General features: G+C 39.0%; 1 protein-coding gene across 1 annotated transcript; it reads right to left on the reverse strand.

Annotated features, from left to right (window-relative positions):
• Positions 1 to 2039: 2039 nt before the first annotated feature.
• LOC110004153 (noelin-3) lies at positions 2040 to 18745 on the reverse strand. Its single transcript, XM_020659734.3, has 6 exons — positions 18173 to 18745; positions 13202 to 13345; positions 10325 to 10480; positions 8627 to 8846; positions 5462 to 5568; positions 2040 to 3810 (listed from the first exon to the last, which is right to left on the reverse strand). Exons 1-6 carry the CDS (start codon positions 18239 to 18241, stop codon positions 3133 to 3135), a joined length of 1374 nt encoding a protein of 457 aa, XP_020515390.1. The 5' UTR covers positions 18242 to 18745; the 3' UTR covers positions 2040 to 3132.
• Between the last annotated feature and the right edge of the window lie 3502 nt (positions 18746 to 22247).

Consider the following 22247-nt stretch of genomic DNA (forward strand, 5'->3'; position numbering starts at 1 on the left):
AGAATGTCTGGGCCAAATATGGCCGTTTCATAATAAACCTCTATTATTGGATTTCCATGTATCTGCTAAATGGAACTTCACAATCTCCAAACTCTTATTCTGGTCCTATCATACTATCTCTTAATCTTCCATGAATCCTTACATTTATTTTTGAACCACAAGATAGTTATGCCTCCAAAGTGCAAACATTTTTTCTTTGATTTTGGCATTTCTAAAATAACTAACACATTTTTTGTTGGTTGAAGATATTAGCACACAGAGGGACTGATCCACAGAAGGATTGGCTCATTTTCCAACTGATAAACCTGTGCATGTGATAAAGAGAGTGTGCCATCCAAATGCACAAGCAAAGGGTAAAGTGCACGCAAACTGCACACAAACTGCACACGAAGTACAAAGCAAAGTAGACATCGTCCTGGATGTGCTTGTCCCATTTGCATCCATGTGAATTAGGAAATATTCCAAAGCAAATAAGCCTTGTTGTAAATACCAGACCAGCGCTCATTGTCACAGGCAGATTGTTGAGACCAATGTACTAAATAGACACACTTTCTCTTTTTTTTCTCTTTCTGCTAACCATTCCGCTTTTTCAGTTGCCCTTGCTTGCTCCATTCAGGGAGAGGAAGCTTTGTTTCAATCAGTGAAACTAATATATAATTGTTCATGTTTTCCATCAAAATAAACCCTGAAAAATGTTCCCCTCACCTCTCATCATCTTTATGCGGACAAAACATGAGAGCTCATCACTGTGCAGAGTGAAGGTGCACACAGCCTCTCTCCACATTCAGACTCGAAACAAGAGCAAACTGCAGAGCAGGACAGTTTTTTTGACATGTTTGAGCCTCAGTATCATTAGCGTTATATGCTTTGTGAATTAGCTCTTGAGATGCAGTAGATAGCAAGAGCAAATGATGCACAATATGTGGAGCTTTAAGCTGCAATCCAGCAGCCACAATCCCAAAGTATACTTCATAGCATCATCTTTCAGTGAGGAATTGAGGCTGATTTGTTCTTCAATAAATAAAGAAATAAATCCCATTCAAACTAAGCACCTCCGACTTGAAGCTTTTACAATCAAATTTCATCAAGGACAAAGTGATATTTACAGCTCAAAGTTGATGCCCTCTTCCTTTCTGAACATAATGAGGAAATGTGTTAACGTGATGAAAGCTCTGTCAGAGATTCACAGTAATGTTTAATGAGTAGGGTTGTGCGTGGAATTATCATAAACCTCTGTCACTTTGTCTTTGAGAGGACAGTAAAATAACACTTGTTTGGCAGATTCTGTTCCACTCAGGTCTTTTGATGCAAAAGCTATAACAAATGAATCCAAAACGCAGCAGCGCGACTGTTTTTCAACCTACCCAAAAGAGAGCGTCACACCCCTGTTCAAGTCCCTCCACTGGCTCCCAGCTACTGCTCACATCAAATTTAAAACCCTGCTTCCTGCTTACAAAGCAACGACAAAAAAATGCTCCTCCATACCTTAACTCTCTCATCCAGGTCTACTCTCACTCCTAATCCAGTACACACTGCCAATGAAAGGCGTCTGATCCAACCGCCACAACAGGGCCCTGAGTCTCTAACTAGATTTCTCTCCTCTGTCGCCCCCCGGTGGTAGAACGAACTTCAAACTCCATTCAATCTGCAGAATACCTTTGCACATTTAAGAAAAAGCTAAAGACCCAGCTCTTTATGTACAACTACACACTTAATGATATTGATGATGATGATGATGATGATGATTTATATGATGATGATGTTTTTTTGTTTGATAATGATGATGACGATATTTAGGAAGGTTTTAATGCTGATTAGAATTCTCAAGAACAGCTGTCTGTTATCACCTGTCTCCTACCAGACTTGAAGCTGTTCGACTTACTGATGTTTCTTCCTCCTTTCTAGATCCTTGCTTGTGTTGTACTTATTCTCTGGTGTATTTTCAGGGCTTTTGGTGTTTCTTTTGGACACTGAATTTCCCTTTCATAAACAAGTTAAAACAACTTTACCTCAAAAACTCCAAAACCCAGATCACCGACTTAATGAAAACGATACTTTATTTAGGTGAACATCTTATTTACAGAAATGAATGCTTATTAAAGTTATCTACTGCTGTCTGTATAAATCTTATACCATTAATAGCTACTGTAGAGTGGAGAAGAATGGGATGTTGTGCAGATACAAAATACACAGATATACAGTTACAGTAGAAATGCTATTAGGATAGCCAACATTCATGCACGAGAACGGTTATCCTGGGCTTACAGAACTTGAACTGCACTGAATAAGGCATACGAACTGTCGCTGAAGATACAAAAAAAGCAAATATCTCAAAGTACTAAGTTAAACATGATCAGATTTTCTGTCAATTTTAACTCAATAGTTCAAAATACAAGACACAATATGACCTGTATGACTGAGAAGATTTATGGACACAAAAAAAAGCCAAGTACAGCAATTTTACAGGTGCATTATGGTTCACCACATTTCTCATTGTCTTGTTCAAGGTCAAGTGCAAAGCAAACTTTTAAAAGGGAAAGTACAAAGAAATTGAAAGCTAAATGGGGGGCTGTGAAAAGCAGGAATAAATTAGCAGACCATGATGAATAAATGGAGGGGAAAGAATGGAAACAAAACGAACAATTAGCGAACACGCTCAAAATATGAATAAATTAGGGAGGGCATGAATAAATGCAATTCTGGATGAGGGAACCATTATAAATAAGAAGACTTAATTTTGTAAAAGCTTTCATTTTAAAGAGACAAATGAGCTGCAGAAATAACTGGAAGTTCATTGTTCTTTTGAAAGTTGAAAGGGTAAAAGTGCTGTAGTTTAGTCGGAAATGTGTTGCCTGCTGTCTGTTTAATAATGGACCCAATTTGTTTTAATTGTGTGCTGTCGTTCAACGTGTCATGTTCACATGTGGAGAATGCTGAGATTGATTATCTTTACATCTGGAAACAGGCAAAAGAAAAAGTGCATTGCTGATGATTACATTTGTTAAATTCCCCAAATGAATTTAGAAACTGACATAAATAAATAAATAAGAAATATCTAAGAACATTCAAGCGTAACCATCAAATTCCTCAGGTTTTTATCTTTTCTTTCACATTTACAGTTTATCACTTTACTTAAGAGTCATCCTCAGTTTTAATGATGTGGAAAAGCGTGACGTTAAACAGGACCTGGTGGCCGTTGTTCCAGCCGTAGAGGGCGCGGTCCCTGGCGTTGTAGTCCAACATAGACATGTGGAAGTACTGGTTGTGAAAGGGAATGTCTGTGTACTCGTACGAGGAGGTTTTAGTGGAGTAGGCGTAGTATACCTTGGCTCCGGTCAGGTGGGAGTTGGTGATGTAGAGCGTCCCGCAGATCATAAAAGACTCTCCGGCGTTCCTCTTCGAGTACTCCGTGTTCCACGTGCTGAGGATCTGCAGCGTGTCCGGGTTCAGCTGACTGATGACGATGTTCCCGGCGTTTTGGTTGGTGGCGTATACCGCCCACAGGCCCAGCTCGTCCGCCATCAGGTCGATGTCGGAGAAGCCCCCCCAGGTGTATGGGTACACGTTGTGGAAACCCGCCGACTCCAGAGCCCTCTGTGTGACCACGCGGCCCGTCTCAAAGCTGTACCTCACGATGATGTTGCTCTGCATCTTGTTGTAGTACAGGGAGCCGTTGTACACCACGTGGTTGGTTCCTGCCCATTTGAATGGCAGGTTGTAGGTTCTTGACTCGACTCCCGCCACAAAATCAGCAATGGATTTAAACTCTTTTACAATCTTGTTGTTGGTGTAGCTGTCCATGTACCAGACCTGAGGACAGATAAATACATACAAAATTCCTGTGATGTTAACAAACAAGGACCTGTGACAGCAACTTTTTAATTATACATTTAGTCACAATTAAATTCAAACATCCTGATCCTGATAATACGGTATGTCATTTGACTCACAAGATACCAATACAGGTCTTTTTAACAAAATTATAGAAGCCAAATGGTCAATAAATTCAAACCAGGGAGTAGGAGAGGTAACATTTTATGATATTTATTTTCAGCTCATTAAACCCAGAACATGACATTTCGAGGGCTCGCCAAGGCCACGCCATTTGAGCTATCTACACAAGTTTGATAACGTTTCCTCATCAAGGTCTCCTTTAGCTTCCCATCAAATTTGAGCTTTATCCGATTTATCCCCTAAGAGGAGCTGGTCCAAGTGTGACACCTGGACATGGGCAAAAATACACCTGAATTTCAACTTGAAACGAAAATATTAGATTTCCTGATGTGTTAACAACTTTGAGTGTTTGGGACCTTTTTAGCTCTGGAAATAATGTATACAAATACCAAATGTTGTACATCTAGGTGAAACACACTGCGTGGCATACTATATCAAGAAATGTGTAGGGGGCACCATGAAGGCTTTCAAACACCCATTTGGGTGATCTTTAAGGAATGCAAATCTTTGCTGTGTCTACAGAGTTACATGTTTAGGCCCTTAAAGATGTGATTCTTTTGGCACACTTTGGCAACTTCTTTTCCAAATGAAAAACAAAAGGGCTTCTGTACCATTGGTGCTCATGCCCTCACAAATAGACAAATAAGAAAATACAATAATAAGAAACAGCTTCATTAAAAAATAATTTTATACAAATGAGGTAAAAACCGGCTGACTTTTAGGAGGCTTGAGATCTTGGACATCTTAGGGGCAACAGCTTAACAACTGTTCGTATTGTATCCATATGTGTACCTATACAAGCAGGCAGCTAACACAGTACAAATATCTACTTTTTTCTGTTACATTAAATAACAGTTGGTTGTAACGGCCAAGACAGAGCAAAGCATCATGCAAAAGGCAGGGAAGACAAAGAGCACTGCTGGTTGGAGTTAGCTGGATAGCACAAATGAATTTAAACAAAGAAGTTCAAAAACTCTTGCACAAAAAAGGAAACGTTCAAAGCAAGAAGAAAAGTTATGAAATGCTTTTATGTTATACCGACTAAAGAGGCCGTGCTCCCTTATTTTTGACTCATGTTTTTAACTTCAGTAGCAGCATTCTCGTCACTAAGTCTTTGAACTGAAATGTATGGAACACTCGGCCTCTGGGGCCTTTTTTGACAGAAAGAATAATGGCATTAATTCCTTTTAAGGATGGCACCGTTATGTTTTATTTGGCCTCAAGGACACACACATTGCAGTACGGTGAGTAACACAAAATAGATAAAAACTCTCCTCATCCGACCTATTCACTAACTAGTGTATCATGGAATCATGGAACATCTGCATGAATATCAAAGTTTTATGTTTGATCTCAGCAGTCAGTGCACAAAAACTTGTGGTCGATGTGATTTGTTTGACATCTGTCCTCCATGAACAACAGGAGAGACTTTTGTTGTATGTAAATCATTAAACCCCTCACTGTTTCTAAAAGGTATTTCAGCACATGGCGAGGCACATTCACTCACCCTGTTGTTTTTCGGAGATGCCTGTGGGTCGGTCATCCACGCTCCAAATCTGGTCCCTGAAGTTTTGACTGTCAGCGGGCCAGTGATCTTCATTAGCTTCCCACATGCTGCGAAAACATCACACAGCTTTGGTGATGCACACAGACAGCTTTATAGCGAATGCTAATACAGAAATACATCTTAGAGCATTGGACTACTTCAATATGATCGTGGCTTGTCTAGTTTTAGATCTGCATAGGCACGTTTTAAAGAAATATGGGCCTTTCAGATAGGACCCAGAGCACACACGAGCAAAAAGCAACAGCGCGCGTTGCTAGGTGACAGAAACAATAGTTGAGAAAGTAACTACTGCTTTGATTGATTGATTAAATTTATTTCAGACATATCAAATAAAATCAAACATATCAAAAATACAAAACAAAATGAAAAGCACGAAAATACAATAAACAAAAAACAATGTTCAAATTTTTCACAAAAAAGAAAAAGAAAAAGAAAATTACATAAATTCAATTGATATGCCTGAAAAGGAGTAGGAAGAAGTATAAAACTTATTTAATCCTACCCCTTTTCCACAGCTCAATAATTAATATTTATTAAATTAAATTCCTGTGTTTCTTATAAGCTATCTATATACAATTTGCTATACTATTATTACTATTATTTATATATATTTTTTCCTTCTTAAAGCTCACCCTCATCCCTGTACCTTTTGAAAATCATTGCTTTGTACATGTTTTTAAACTGGATCATGTTTGGACAATGCTTTAGCTCCGTGCTCATACCATTCCACAGTTTCACACCACCAATTGAAATGCATTGACTTTTTAAAGTCGTGCGAACAGCTAGCATCTTAAAATGTAACTTTTCCCTCAAATTATAACCCCCCTCTCTGTCAAAAAGTTTTTGAATATTATCTGGTAGCAGTTTGTTCCTTGCTTTGAACATGATTTGTGCCACTTGATAGTCAACTAGGTCAATGAACTTTATAGTACGGGAATGTAAAAACAGGAGGTTGGTGTGATCATAATATCCTGCTTTATTGATTGTTCTTATGGCTCGTTTTTGAAGTGTGACTAGTGGTAGCAGTGAGCTTTTGTAAGTGGTCCCCCAGACCTCCACACAGTAATTTAAATAAGGTAAGATCATTGAACAGTAGAGAATATGCAATGATTTGTGATCCAATATATGCTTTGCTTTACACAGGACTGAGATGCTACGTGACAGTTTAGATTTAACATGTTTTATGTGAGGTTTCCAGCAGAGCTTGTGGTCTATTGTCACACCCAGGAATTTATTTACATACACTCTTTCAATATTAACACCATCTATCTTAACATTTACGTCATTATTTAAATTACAATTTCCAAACAACATGATTTTTGTTTTGCTTAAATTCAATAATAATTTATTATTGTCAAACCACCTTTTTAATTTGCTCATTTCAGATGTAATTAACTCCAGTAGCTGCTGCAAATCCTCTCCCGTACAAAAAATATTTGTGTCATCTGCAAATAACACAAATTGTAGAATATTTGAGGTTTTACATATATAATTTATATAGAGAATAAAAAGAATTGGGCCCAACACTGACCCCTGGGGGACACCACAAGCAATGTCCAAACAAGATGACGTGTATTCACCCAACTTCACAAACTGTTGCCTGTTATGTAGATAGCTCCTCAGCCAGTTTAATACAACCCCCCTGACTCCATACCGTTCTAATTTATGAATTAATCTGTCGAGATTTATTGTATCACATGCTTTTTTGAGATCAATAAAAACACCAGCTGCATAATTCTTCTGGTCCAGGGAATTTGTGATTTTTTCAATTAGCTCAATGACTGCTCACAGCACTATGTAAGCCGCTGTGGAGGGGGAGACAAACAAATAAGAAAAAGAGCGTGTGTGTTCATGAATTCCTCAGGGCACGGTGGCATGTTTAAGATGGTTCTTAAACATTAGCACTTAACACTTTTTCTTAGGATAGAATTTAAACAGTATCCAAAATAACATTAGTCTCAGAAGAGAAAATATATTTTGCTGTACTAGCTCATTTCCATCTTCATGTTAACCACATTCATAGCATGAGCATCACCGTGAGGAGTCAAAGTTGTGACGCGTTGAGCCAATTTGCGAAGGGATATTTGATTAGAGGGCTGTATTTTTTTTAATCAAAATTTCAAGTTTTGGTATCAGCAATTCAGTTATTGCACCTGTTGTACACAAGTAAGGGCGATGATATATATTGTTTAAAATATAAAGTTTAAAATATCTTTGTGAAACTGGCCCCTGGACTGTTCAGTATCTGGAGAACACCACATGCTTAGAATTGAAACAGAGAGGAGAAAAGCAGTCCCAGTTAAACTAGCAGTAAAACCCTTTTTACTATGTGTCAGAGCAGTATGAATATTTATCCCACATGGTTTAATATTTGAAGTACTCGAGCTGCACTTAATTCATCTTACCAGACACTTTAATTGTGCCAAATGACAGTAAGCTATCACTTCCACACAAGCTTGCAAGTTCCCCTATTAAGTATTTAACTGCTCTTTTACCTAATCAATCAAATCTTATGCACAACCAAGGCTCAAGTAATCATCTCAAAGCTCAGACAGACTTCCAGCCACATCCCATTAGCATTCACGTGTCAGCTATTTACGTTGACACTTTGACAGGCTGCGTCAGTGTTGATAACCTGGCAGTTGGCAAATTGGAGTTTAGTCATGCACACCGTTATCAGAGGCAGAGCTGCTCTGGAGGCATAAATTGATCTTATTAGATGAGTTAAACCTCAGTGGGTGGAGAAAAGGAAGCGTTGCTTTCCAGCGCCGAATTGCATTATGGCAAAGAAGGAACCAAAGGGATAAGAATTTTAAAAAGACAGGCATATAAAGTAAACATTAAAATCTTGATTTTGTCGATGCCTCCATCACACAAAGTTTCATGATACCACCACCTTTTAGCTCTTGCATGGAAAACGTTTCTTTGACTCCGGTAATAGAGCTTTTTCTTATTTCTGCCTCCACTGACAGTTTCATTGTGCTCCTATACTCTATCTACAATTCCAATCTGCTGGCAGCTGCAATAAATGTGCCTATGATCCCTTGTGTCACTGCATAATCTAGGGTCACCATGCCTACATTTTCTCCGCCTGCAACGACTTACTGAGTTTATTCATACAGTTGCGGAGCCGATTTTCCAGGTTTAGAACCCTCTGCTGCAGCTCCTCGTAGTCGTAGGCGCCCATCTCTTCCTGGATACCCATCAACACGGCAGACAGGTTCCTGATCTCCTCTTTGAACTGGGAGATGAGCTTAGCGTCTGTCTTGTATTGCTCCAGGACGGGGATCAGCGGCTGCAGGGACTCCATTTTGCCCTTTAGCTCCTAGAAAGCACCAAGAATAAACAATCTGTCTCATCAAATATCTCAATCTGGCAGGATGGTCAGTCCTGTTTTTTTTATTCCATTGGCAACATGTTCAACCAAAGAAGAATTCAGAAAACTCAAAAGAGAAGACTCAAAGATCAACAAATCAATGCCAGATATGTTGCTATATGACTAAACCTGTATCTTCTTGGCAGGTCAATACTTAATATGAACAGATGTTGCCATCTTCTGTTTTGCATATCATCAAGATTATTATTTTTTGTTTCTGCCAAATTGATCATCATGAAAAGATGTTCAACTTGTCAGTCTTACATATTTACATAAAAATGAAAAAAAAAAAAAAAAAAAAACACAATTACACTTTAAAAAAAAAAAAATAGCATTATAATAAAACACCCAGTGAAAGGAGGAGGGAGGCTCCAGTAAGTCCCAAACAAATTTCACTGATGGATGATAATGGTGATGATTATCATTTGCTCCTATAATTGCTGTTATTTACTGACAGTGTTTACAACGTCGACTGGAAATCCCCTCTGTTCTTTGAAAAAAAAGCTAAATTTATCTCAGTGGCAGTCCATCTTTTTCTAACTTTGACTTTTTATTCAGTGGGGTCCATAATGAGGAGTCAGTAGGTCATATTTCTGACAGGTTGAGGACACATGATGTTCAACATAATGTTAGAGATTAATGTAATCCAAACTGATACATTTGAGGCACGGGATGTTACTTCTGCTAAAAGGGCTCCTTCAATAGAAACTTTGATAAAAGATGATGTAGTTTGATAACTTTATGAAGTAGTGTGGGATCATGGGAGTTGCTGTTTTTATTGTAAGCACCTACCATTGCAGATAACATTTTGTCAATCATTAAACTAGAATAATTTAACTAGGTATTACTACAATGACTAGGTATTAAAAGTTTTACATGAGCAGGTTTCATCAAGCAAGTTCATTCTTGTTTTATCTTTTATCTCGAATAAAAAAGTCAAAAGTAGGATCAGCATACAGAATCAGCTCCTCGACGTCCCTCACGCTGATATATAAGCCAGGTGACAAAGCAAACAAATGTTATAATTTTATTTGAATAATTTAAAATAAATTGTGGAAATATCTGTTGGAAACACTTGAGATAAGTTAAAAAAAATAGTGATATATAACAAAGGTCAAGTCCTCTTTGATGCATTACCATATTACACCTTCATGTGATATGCACTTTAAAACTGCTGAGCTGTTAAGAAGTTTTTTTTTTAAACATCTCCTCCATGCCGGAGCGTTTTAGTAGTCCATACTGGATGTTGCATTCACAGCCTGTCTGACTTTTGAGACAGTTTTTGTCCTTCGCTGGCAGTGGTAGACTTGTATTGATCTCGTAAAGGTATCCATTCAGATTCATATCAGGTTTCTTTAGAGGAGATCCTTTCACAGCCCCTTTTCTGTGATGTTTCACACAAAGTTGAACATCAAACAAAAACATACCTGAAAGTTTTTGTTGACGAGCGTCTTCCTGTCCGATTCGATCTGACGGAACTTGGAGCGCAGCCCTTTGATCTGGCTCTCCATCCTCATGATGTACTGAAAGTCCCTCTGCGTCCGAAGGTTCAGCACCTCGATTGACTGCGACATGTTCTGCACCTTTTGAAAAGAATGAAACAGCACGTCATTGATTTTCCCGTCCACAGCCAGATTAAAATGTCCTCCATGTTCAGCCGCTCGGTAGCCTGCCATGCTCTAACTTCTCCAGGAACAAATCAACATTTTGACCTCCACGAGATTGTCTTTTAACCATCCATGTGTGGGCTGAATAGAGCCTGGAATGGATTTCACTCAGTCATGGGGTTGTTTCATGCTCTTGTTCTCTCCTTTTTTTAAACATACTTTTCTCTTTATCAGATGAAAACCACAACAAACATCATGCATGCACCATTTCATCTGATGTCTTTTTCAGATTCCACACATTACACTGCAAAATAGCAACATATAAAGAGATGAAATCTAAAATCAAGGCAACAATTCTTCTTACTCAACAGTTTGCTTTTCACTTGTTTCAACCTCTTTTATGTTAAATTATACTAATAAAATATAACATGTCACTACATTTCATACAATATAATGTGTCACTGAAGATGTGTCCTTACATGACTTCATTCTGAGACCAAAGTATCACCAGTTCATTCATAACAAGATAATAATAACTATTATTCTTATTCTTATTCTTATTAATAATAATAATAATAATATTATGTCATTTTTTAAAGGGGTTCTTTGACATTCAATATGTTGCCTTTTTTTTCTACTTGGCATATGACATTTTCTTGTTACACTGCCAGGTAATTTTGCTCATTTAAAGTAACATTTCCAATGTATTGGTTTTTATTTTATTTGAAGGCTGAACTTATAATAAAATGTATTACTGGGTTCCATTAATATTTCTGAGCAATTTAATTTAACTTGAATTACAAGAAATACCGAGCAGGTCAACCTAAATGTACACTTCAAAATATGTATTTTTACAGTCACTGTTTCTTTAGTAAGTTTAATTTTTTTTTTTTTTAAGTTATACTTCCCAAAACAGCCTAACTTTGAGACAATGGCGTTAACAGTTTCTGTATTTAAGCGCATTGAGAAAACATGACGGTATTCACTTTTTCCATCCGTCCATTATCTATACCACTTATGGGGCTCGGGTCTGGAGCTGATCTGAACCGTCATTGGGTGAGAGGCTGGGTACACCCTGAACTGGTCGCCAGTCAGTCAGAGGCATACAGACACAAAGAAACATTCACACCTACGAACAATGTAGAGTCACCAATTAACCTAACATGTCTTTGGAAGCCGGAGTACACGGAGGGTAAAACATAAAACTCAACACACAACAGGGACTCAAACATCGAACCTTCTTTCTGTGAAGAGATGATACTAACCACTGCACCACCATGAGAAACCCTTTTTGTGTCAGACAAACAACAAATTCAAATGTCTGGACGTGCTACTTTTTAGACTCTTTTCTTTAACTTTATTTTCCGTTTTCATTGCCAGACAAAAATTTCTCATTTTAATTATAATTCCCTTTATTTTATTACTTTTTTAATTTGTTTGTAAGAATGTTAATTTGATTGAAATTGACACCACTGATGCGATCTGATCGTTTAGCTGTCCTGGCTCTAAAATATAACTTATATATAACTATAACAGCTTTTTTTTCCAAGACAAGGGTGCTAGTAGCTTCATTCAGGCACATTTTCCGAGGTAATGGGGACGATTGTTGAAAGTCCCGTTAAAGCTTAAAGCCTGAATGTGCTAGTTTGAAGTCATATTTGGGTTTTTTGACGGATATTTGTCTTTGTTTTGAGAAAAAAAAAGTCTATGTGGTTTCTCTTGTTCTATTTGCAGGTAACTGCTTGCTTTAAAAGATATTCTACAGCTTCTTTTGCTTTTTTTCCCCCCTCCTTATTTTGTTGGAGCAGTGTACAGCCTCTCTCAGGTTCAACAAAAGATAACTAGGTCTACGGGCCACGCATACATAATATGAACTGTGGTCCTTTCTATCTGTCCACTCTTTGGCTCTAATTGTAGCTAGCCAGAGCACATCGCTAGCAAAGTGGCATAACCCTCACTCATTGTGCTCTGCATACTTTTCTGGCTCTGGTTGAGAGATCCTGAAATGGCCTCACTGAAGCCCTGAGGCAGCTTAGTACATTAGTGTCAAAGACCACAGTGAAAGACGGAGAACAGCCTCCAGCACACAACATTCAAATGTAGGCTGAAGCAACGTTTCCTTATATGGACTGTTAATTGAGGAAAGTGACTCTGGTGCTGTGCTGTTTGTTTATTTGTAGATAATGCTTTTAATCACTTCTGTTGTGGGAATTAAAAGTTTTTTTTCTACTTGGAATCCCACTGTTGGCTGCTGCATTTAATAAATCATATCACTGCATTCTTTTATTTGAGAAAAAAAAAAAGAAATCCTTGGTGGTGGATGAGAAATAATAATAAAGCCTGATAACACACCAAATCAACAGTCAACAGTAGCCTGCATTGTTTTTTGTGGGGAAGAAAAAAAACAGGGGTGTTTTCATCTTTCTAAGCAACCATTGAGCTGATGTCATCCATGTAATGAATGCAGAAGTGGAAAACAGGTTTTATGGACCTGGCTGGTGCAATCTCTCAGAAGATTATGGCAACAAAGAAGCATGGATAAGGATAGAAATCAATTTATATGAAGTTAAGGGGGGCTTGTAGCTTACAGTGAATGTGTGCGAGTGAGTCACGTAAACACAAATGTGTGTGTGTGTGTGTGTGTGTCTCTGTGTGTGTGTCTCTGTGTGTGTGTCTCTGTGTGCTGTGTGTGCATACCTTCTCCAGAAGCTGGCGGAGCTGTCTGCCTTTGGCATCTCTGGAGCACAGATTCTGTTCGGGTGCCACCACTGTGCAGATACAACGCCCATCTGCATCCTGCGCCGAGCTGTACACCTGCCACCCCTCCTTTGGCCGGATGGTCTGTATACAGAAGCACAGGCACAGTCCTTAACATACAGCACACACACACACACACACAGATAAGACAGACTGGCTGAATACACCCAGCACTGATGATATCATGAAAATAGCAGACACACAGCTGTTTCTGTAAGTTTCCTAATTTCTTTCTTGCGAGTCGTCTATTCTTCTGACACCAATGCTTTGACACCAACCAATTCCACTGACTTCTAAAAAGTCTTTCAAAGTGCTTTTGCCGTGAGATATTCCTCCGTAGTCTCCAGTGAATTTCCACTCTATACAGTAAATAGTTTCCAGGCCTTGATGAATAACCCGAGAGCTGATTTCTGTTTCTACACACTAGTTCTTCCTGTGCTCGAAACTCAAAAGTCCTGCTGGGAGCTGCAGATAAACCTGATTTGTGGGAGCTTTTCCCCTCTCTTTTTATTACGCTCAATCTGCTCCCCAGCACTGGAGAATAAAGCTTAAAGAACATAAAGTTATGCATCATAAGATATTTGAATGCGTCACCATCAACTAATGTCAGAGTGTACCCAGTAAAAAATAGTTTGTCTCCAAATATTGATCAAAGAGTGCTCAAGTGTTGGAAAAGTTGATAGCTTTCAGACATAGAAACAGTCTCAGTGTTTGAACAATGCTGCTGTTTTCTGTCAGCGCGGGAAATTAACACAAGCCTCCAGCCAAGTACTGGCAACCTTTTAACCGCTGATGATGGCGAAATGTTGTCTGTGCTACCAGCTCCTTTGGCAGACAACCAACTTTTGATTTGGATTCGCCTTTACATTCTTGAAGTCTATCCGACTGCAGAATCACTTGTGAAAAAACATGAACTTTAGATTCCGGCAGCCTTTGAAGCTCATGGATAGAAAAGAGTTTTCATAGTGCAGGAGAACCTTTCCTCCTCCACTTCCTCCCATTCATCCTCGCCTGCCAAGCCTGAAGAGTTTACAGAGCGTTAGGAATGAGCCATGAAAGATCACGTCCCCTCTGAGCATGCAAAGACATCAGACCAGGGAGGAGAACATTTGAAACTATTCAGAGAGTGCTTTCTGCTGGTGAAAACTTTGATAATATATGTTTTTTTAAGTGTACAAATGTCCTGCACTGACCACACTTTTAATTAGCATTGTAGTCCAAAATAGGCCTGGGCGATGAAACGACAATGATCGGCCAATAAAATGACAGTGGTAATTATTGCAATATACATTTTCTCAGTGTTTTCCAGCAGCTCATGAAGGTGAAATGTTCAAGTATAGTCTGTCATGTTCTGACAGAAAAGAAGGTTATCCCACAATTGATCATCTGGTGTCTTCAACTTTCACTCAGGAGCAAAAACAGCCTCTAAATCTAGATAAAGATATAATAATAAAGATATAATGATTTCACATTTATCGAGATAATTATTGCTATCGACTGACATGAATTATTTTATCATGATAACATTTTTAGAGATATCGCCCGGCCCTAGTTCTAAACGTTCAATATTATTTCTACTTAGGATTTAAAACTCCCCACTCCTCTGTCTTTTCTACTTTAGCTTTTGCATCAAATCATATCAAACTTTATAGTGATTTTGCAACGCAGCAGTGTTCAAAGCAGAATGAGAAGGCATTTCTCAGAGAATGTCTTGTGCCAAACATTTTGACATAGATCATTAGAATATAATAACACTATAAACAGTATAAAACAATTTAAAAACACAAGACCGTCTCTGGGCAAGATTACATACTACAAAATACAATAGACTTCTAATTAGGGGTGTGAATCTCTCCTTTACAAGATGGCTCGATCTGATTTCTGATTTCTCTGGAGCTACGATCAGATTCAGAGACGATGTATTCAAATACAGAACGATTCGATACGATTTGATTCAACGGATCAGAAACAAATGGATAATTGAATCCTGTTGTATGCTATTTCATCCCCCTGCTGGTCAGAATGTGTATATGTTTATCTGTTTACTTGTGGTTTAGTCTTCTCTCCCTGAGGTGTGTCTGGTTGGAGTGATCACTGCATGTTAATATAAGGAGGCAGAATCTGGCCTTCTCTCTCTCTCTCTCTGTCTCTCTGTCTCTCTGTAATCCTCCTGACAGCTCCTGCAGTTGTTTCACTTTGTAATATTTTAATTACTAATGGATCTGGCAGTTCTTTTTTTTGTGGATTTTCGTTCAATGTTCAATGTGATAGTTTAATAACTCTTTTTGCAAAATTTGATTTCCTCTGACTCTTTGGTTTATGTCCAACACCCTGAAAACAAGTCTTTAATTCAGGGGTTGTGACAAATCCAAAGTAATGTTCTTACAATTGAATTTATTTAGAAAGGACAGTGAAACCGGGTAGAGAGAGTGGAGTATGACATACGAATGGAGCCACAGGTTGGACTTGGACCTGAACAGTCCGCTTGGAGGACTATCGCCTCAGCACATGGTGTGCTACTACTAGGCCATCTGCGCCCCAGTATATATTTTTTACTTTATGGAACTGAGAAAAATATTAAAGCCAGTGTGTCATTTAAAAAAAAAAAAACATGTACTTGTGTTTATTTTTTTTTTGAAAGACAAGAGGCCTTCTCTGTACACACAAATATTCTGATATTATGTGCATCGTCTTTATCACACACACACACACACACACACACACACACACACACACACACACACACACACACACACACACACACACACACACACACACACACACACACACACACACACACACACACACACACACACACACACACACACACACACACACACACACACACACACACACTAGCTTAGGTGTCTCACTTTGACAGGAAGTAATGAGTTTTGTCATCAACACACTTAGCTCTTAGCTCTTCTGTACAGCTCACTGTGTGGGCCTTGGATACTCTTAAAACAGAGTACTTATCTCCTCAAAGAGGTAAAGATTCAAATCAATTTAGGAACCATAAAGGTAAAGTGCAGGACTTTAAATTAATTAATTCAGTACAGTTTAGTGTCACTTTCACCTTTTATCACGCACCATACTTCAACTACTTTTCAACACTGTCAGACTTTGTCCGAAGTTTAAATAATTACCTTCCCCCTCAGCCAATTAACCTCTGTTTATATTATATTATATTCACCACCACGAGGAGTCACAGAGTGGTGACGCAGTGACTCAAATTAGCAGGGAAAACTAATTGAAGCTCTGCATTTTCCAATCATGATACGTTGATATTCGTCACCAGAGTTCACTAATTGTATCTTAAGCAGGACGACTTTTGTCTTATCTCTACTTTGCCCCCCCCCATAAAAAAAGCTATCCTATAGATGCTCTGACGCTTGATTGGTCCTGATACAAATATTTCAGAATTTATAGAAATGTTCATTTAAAAGTCTTACTTGACATTCTCATTTATTTTAGATTTCACAGTAGATGCCACCTCTGATCAGAGGAGAACCACAGTGAAAAGGAAGAAAAAGGGGAAATTGCATTGAGGCATTTGGAGGTAATGTGTGACACTGTTCAGAGTTGCTGATGCACCAGGAATGAAGCTGGAATCTGCCTCTCTCTCACAGCTGAATGGGATAAAAGAGTCAGAGGAAGAAGAAGAAGAACACCCTCAGCTCTTCCTCTCCTTACTATGTAATGGGAGGCGTCTAAAAAGAAGTTTCACTAATCTGTTAAAAAGGTCTTTCTCCTCTGTCTCTTGAGTGACGCACATCCTTTTCCCCTCTTCACACTCTCACATTTCCTCTTATTAAAATGAATCTGTGATTCAGCCAAGCCAGATGCACTCTCCACTGAGGTTTTTTTTTTTATGTATGAGGAACTCTGCACAAAGACTTTTTCTCTCGTTAAATAATCCAGACAGCTGCTTCCTCCTTTGTTTTTGTCCTTGGTTTAGACTTTTTAAACCGGTCTTTTTTTTACAATTTCGAGCATCGACTTAGCCTGTAAACGTTTCCTGGATGCATTAATTCTGCACACAACACTCAGTTATAGCAAGGTGGTGTGGAAATATGTGAGGACACTGCTTTGCAATCAAGACACTGGCACAGGGATTGTGCTCTGCATGGGTGGAATGAACCTAATCGACCATTGTTCTTGTCCAAATGGCTTGGTGATCTGCAAGCTGCTCCTTCTTCTTTGTGACAATGCTACCGAATGCATTCTGATTCAGACTGGCAGGATTGAGGATATCACATTTGGAAAAACAGAGTATGATGGGTATAGCAACAAACGGAGAGAATGCAATTATCTTTCCACAAAAAACACATCAAAATGAAATGAGTCATTTGAGTTTAAGCCAGTTTTTACAGAGGGAAAGAGAAAACCTGCTTCTATCAAGATGTTCAGTGTTTTTTTTGTTCTCTCTCTGGGTGGGGATCTGGATATAATTCACCAATGTTTTTCTTTACATTGATTGAACCCCCCTCCCCTTAAAAGTGAGTTATATGGCTGGAAATACTCCAGGATCAATAGGAGTGCTATGTGGTTGATGTAAGCAATAGTAAAGCAATAAACATGAGTGCTGTGGGGGGTGCCACCAATTTAAGTTCTGTTTTTATTCCAAACATTTTTTGCACATGAGTGCCATATATAGTTGCCGAATGTTGTACAAGGTTGCAGATACTATTGCAAAAACAAAAACAAAAAAAAGAAACAGAACATGCATTGAAACGGAAACATTTCGCATGCATTTTTGTGTTGGTCATTTTGCAGCTCCACCCTGCGTAATGACACACACCATTTAAATGAAGTTTACAACAGGGGAATTACACGTCAGGCTTAGCTCTCGCTGAAGTTTAGCAGCCTATGTATTTTCTTTAAAGAGCAATGTGAGGGCAGTGAACTCACCACCGAAGGGCAGTATCCGAACAGCAGCAGAAACAGCAGCGGATTCAGGACCACGGACAGCGACCACATTCTGCTTGCTGCTTCGGTGTTTCCCTACTCCACCACCTCCTCCTCCTCCACGACCGGGGGAAACAAAAAATACTGAAAAATCACGCAAGTTTCTTCCCGTGGGCTCGCGCCACCTCGTCCACTACGCGAAGGTGGAAACCGTATTCTCCTGGGGAGGAAGAGGACACATCCACCCACTCGCCCCCGCCGTTACGCACGCCATGTGGGGCAGGCAGCGGGGAGAAACCTCGTCACTGCAAGGAGGAAAAAAGTTTGTGGGGATACATGCAGCGAAATTCCGTGCTGCGTCTACGTTACGCGAGGGACCCTTCTTCACGGATATGACATCACCCAGCTGCCCACTCCACTTTTAATAAATCCAGCTTGTTGTGTGGGTGAGAGAGAGAGTCAGGAGGAACCACCAGCAGCTGTGTGGGGACAAAAGTTGCAGCTGGTAGTGTTTACCGGAAACTGGGAGGTGGAAGCGCGAGATCTGAGCTGCTCCTGATGCTGCGTTATCGTGCCCGAGTGCACGCGCAGAGAGAGAGAGAGAGAGAGACAGTGTGAGAGAGAGAGAGAGAGAGCGAGAGAGAGCGTGCAAGAAGACAAGTTACTTCTTTTCGTTGAGACCTTTTTTGTTTTGTAGCCATTTTTTTAGTCCTTGGGAAATCTGCTCAGCGCAAGGATAATCAGGAGAAAAAGTAATGTTTTCTTTTTTTTTTTTGGGGGGGGGGGGGGGGGGGGGGCTTTTATGCCTTTATTTTGATAGTACCGTGGATAGAGTAGGAAACTAGTGAGGGAGTGGGTGCAACCTAATCGCTTTATCATCTGCACCGAGTCAAGACTGTCTACAATGAGTGAGAAGTCTGGTGTATTGTTGTCAGAGCCGTGTTTACATCATGTTTACATGGACAGGACGGCCTTGTGTACAAAGCTATTTTAGTCGAGGACTAGAGAAAAGAAGAATAACATAGCCTACTTACTGCTTATTTGGATGTCACATAAGGGTCTTTAGATCACGCTCATTCTGTGTCAATTTATGAAGCTATGAGTTAACCAAAGTGTGCTAACGTTAGCCAGCTAACACACCAATGCAGACCACAGGTGATTTTAACTCGAGCAAAGGACAATTTTGTCCCCATAGTGCTGGTGCTCAAGGGTGGATCAAAAAGTTGCAAATTCTTCCTTTAAATCTTGTTTTAAGTTTTTATATTTCTGTCCTTGTACTTGGATGAGAGCAGAAATCTTTTGTGGATATCTCAAAAACAATGACAAGTCAAATCAAAACTTACTGCATTGTCACCAACAATAGGAAGCAAAACAAAAAAAAAGTTCTGAGGTATTTTCAGTGAACTAACCCTTTTACCCAAGAGGAAACTTTCTTGATAACCCAGACTTCATTCAACACAGGAATCTAAAATCTGTCAAATTAGTGAAACAAATGACACAAAGCTCTCCCCGGTGTAATGCTGTTATAATGTTCCTCACCGGCTAAAGCCATTAGTCACGTATTCTGATATGACACCATATTTTCAGGGCTTATAATAATTTAGTGAAGGTATTAAACAATGTGAGGAGCGCTCATTATGCATACAAAATAGAGTTCAGAGTTTCTGCAGGAGCATAAGACACAGAGCTGTTTATTCAACTCTTCGTGCTCAAGCTGTTTTATTTCATGGAGATTTGTAAGAGACCACTGGCAAATTTTTGTCTGAACATACACCTTCAGACGCTCGCTGTTTTCAAGTAACACTTAAAATATATTTTGCTCAAAGTGCTTCAGGCTTTCCTTGTGTTTGACATTTATCTAATTTCTCCTTACTAATGTTTTTTTTTTTTTACCACAGTTGTACAAGCAAGTTTTCTGCTGCTTTTGAAGAATTTTGATCATCCTACGCAACAATTTTGGAAAAAAGGTATCAGTTAAATGTCAATGTTCTGAGATTATATTTCATGATTATGAGATAACCCAGTTAGAAAACTATTTATTTACATCTACAAAGGATGTTTATAACACTCAACATAAGCTGTTGTGCTAATAATCATTTAGACAAAAGCAGATGTGGCCCTTTTCTAACCTCCACATTAAGACTTTGAACATGAATACAGAATCTATAGTAGAGATTTTGAGTGTTTGAAGTGTTCTGTTTTTGTAGTTCTGAGTAGTCTCTGAAACATGCCTGTATATACTGGAAATAATCAATTTGGAGAGCATGAAAGAGAGAAAGCATCATTCATAATGTAATCCAGGAACCCTTCAGCCATCATTTTGAGCACAAGTTTATCTTTTTGTAAATCTCTGTAAATTACAATGTGATTGTAGATGTTGTCTTCCTACTCCAACTTCATTTTCATGTCTTAAGTAACACAGTTTCATAACCCCTTGGATTTGTGGGACCAGTATGAAAACATGTAAGGCTTCCAGTGCTTTCAGTAGTAAGTGATAAAAGAAATCCGGCCAACATTTCCCATTCATAGCTTTCAGTCGCTTGACTGGTGATTTCTTCAAAACGTAGAGATGCAAAATGTTGTTGTCATCATCTGATAACAGCAGCGAAACGAGGATAAAACTTCAGCTGTAGGTTTGTGCAGCCACTTGAACAACAACTGTCCTTCGTTCAAAACAGGCGGCAACAGAGAGCAGCAACTTCTCCATAGTTTGCATCAGTTAAAAGCCTTTCTTGCCTGTCAGTTTAGTGGTTCCATAATTGCCCAACACTGCAATTTCAATTCTATGAATTCATGCCAGAAAGTCAGAAGAGCAACTTTAGAAACGAGAGTGACGTTGGATTTGAGAGGTGACAGACAGATTGGAGAGGTTTAAGATCAGATTGGTGGCTGTTCTGTCATGCAGACATTTGTTCTCCTCTGGTGCTGTTCCCTGCATACAAAGAAAAGCCAGAGGATGATATAGGACAACAAACAAAAACAATAACACTTCTGACTCAAGGAATCATGCCAGATGCCCAGGGATTCAGCACATTATGAGCAGATATTGTTCATAGATATGACAAATAATGTGTCAGACTATAAACAATGATGATTTCAAGGAAAAGGAAGTCAAAAGAGACACAGAGAGGCAAAGCACTGTCAAGTCCATCATTTATCCCAATTAAGTACCATGAGAAACGTCTAGAGGCTGAATCGTTGTTATAGATATCAGATGGCTTCCTAGATTGGCTCTTTTTTAGAGGAATTTCTCTTTTGCTTACTAGATCCCTGAATGGTCATGTTTGATTTGAAGATGTAAGTCAGGCCCATGATGTATGCATTCTTCTCCTAAAGAGCTCTCGACTGAAGCCTCAGCCATATGTCTTCTGAACTTTGATTGCAATTTAGACCTTCCCTCCAGAGAATGAAGTAAGAGCATGTCCTTGACTGCAGGAGTCACCTTCACCCCAGTGGGAAGCCTTTTTTTTACATCGCTATGCCAATCAATGTTTCACCTGTTCCTTGTAGAGGAAAAGGAAAAGATTGTTCTGGCCGTCTTTGTTCAGACAGAGGAAATACAGCAAAAGAGACACAGAGAGGCAAAGCACTGTCAGGCAGAAGTTGCAAAAGTACAGACGTTCTTAACTCAAACAGAAAGAACAGATACTTATGTAAAACTCTGGTAAAAGAAAGAACGAGCTGATTCAGAGCTACAGGCTCTGAAATGAACCCACAGTAGTCAAGTAAAAACGAGCCCTCTGAGGGACATTTCTACCTGCTGTTTTTGTTCAAAGCTAAGTCATTTTCAGGGCACTATTCTATATAAATCATTCCTATTCAAAAATACACAAACTAGTGAATCATCTGGCTCACCCCTAAATCTGCTTGGTTATTGTCATACACATTGGATGCTCCACTTTTGCCCATTTGAATATAAGTTCTCCCCCTCAATCTCAGATACCACATTCACTATATGCCTATTTTTAAAGTTGAGTGTCCGTCTGTTGTCGGTTTCTTTTGGATACATCTTTATGTGATTCTCGTGTTTTTTGGCATGATATGCATTGCAAAAAAATAGATTTTTGTAAAAATCAAG

This window comes from Labrus bergylta, chromosome 4, assembly GCF_963930695.1.
Source record: "Labrus bergylta chromosome 4, fLabBer1.1, whole genome shotgun sequence".
NCBI classification, from domain to species: Eukaryota; Metazoa; Chordata; class Actinopteri; order Labriformes; family Labridae; genus Labrus; species Labrus bergylta.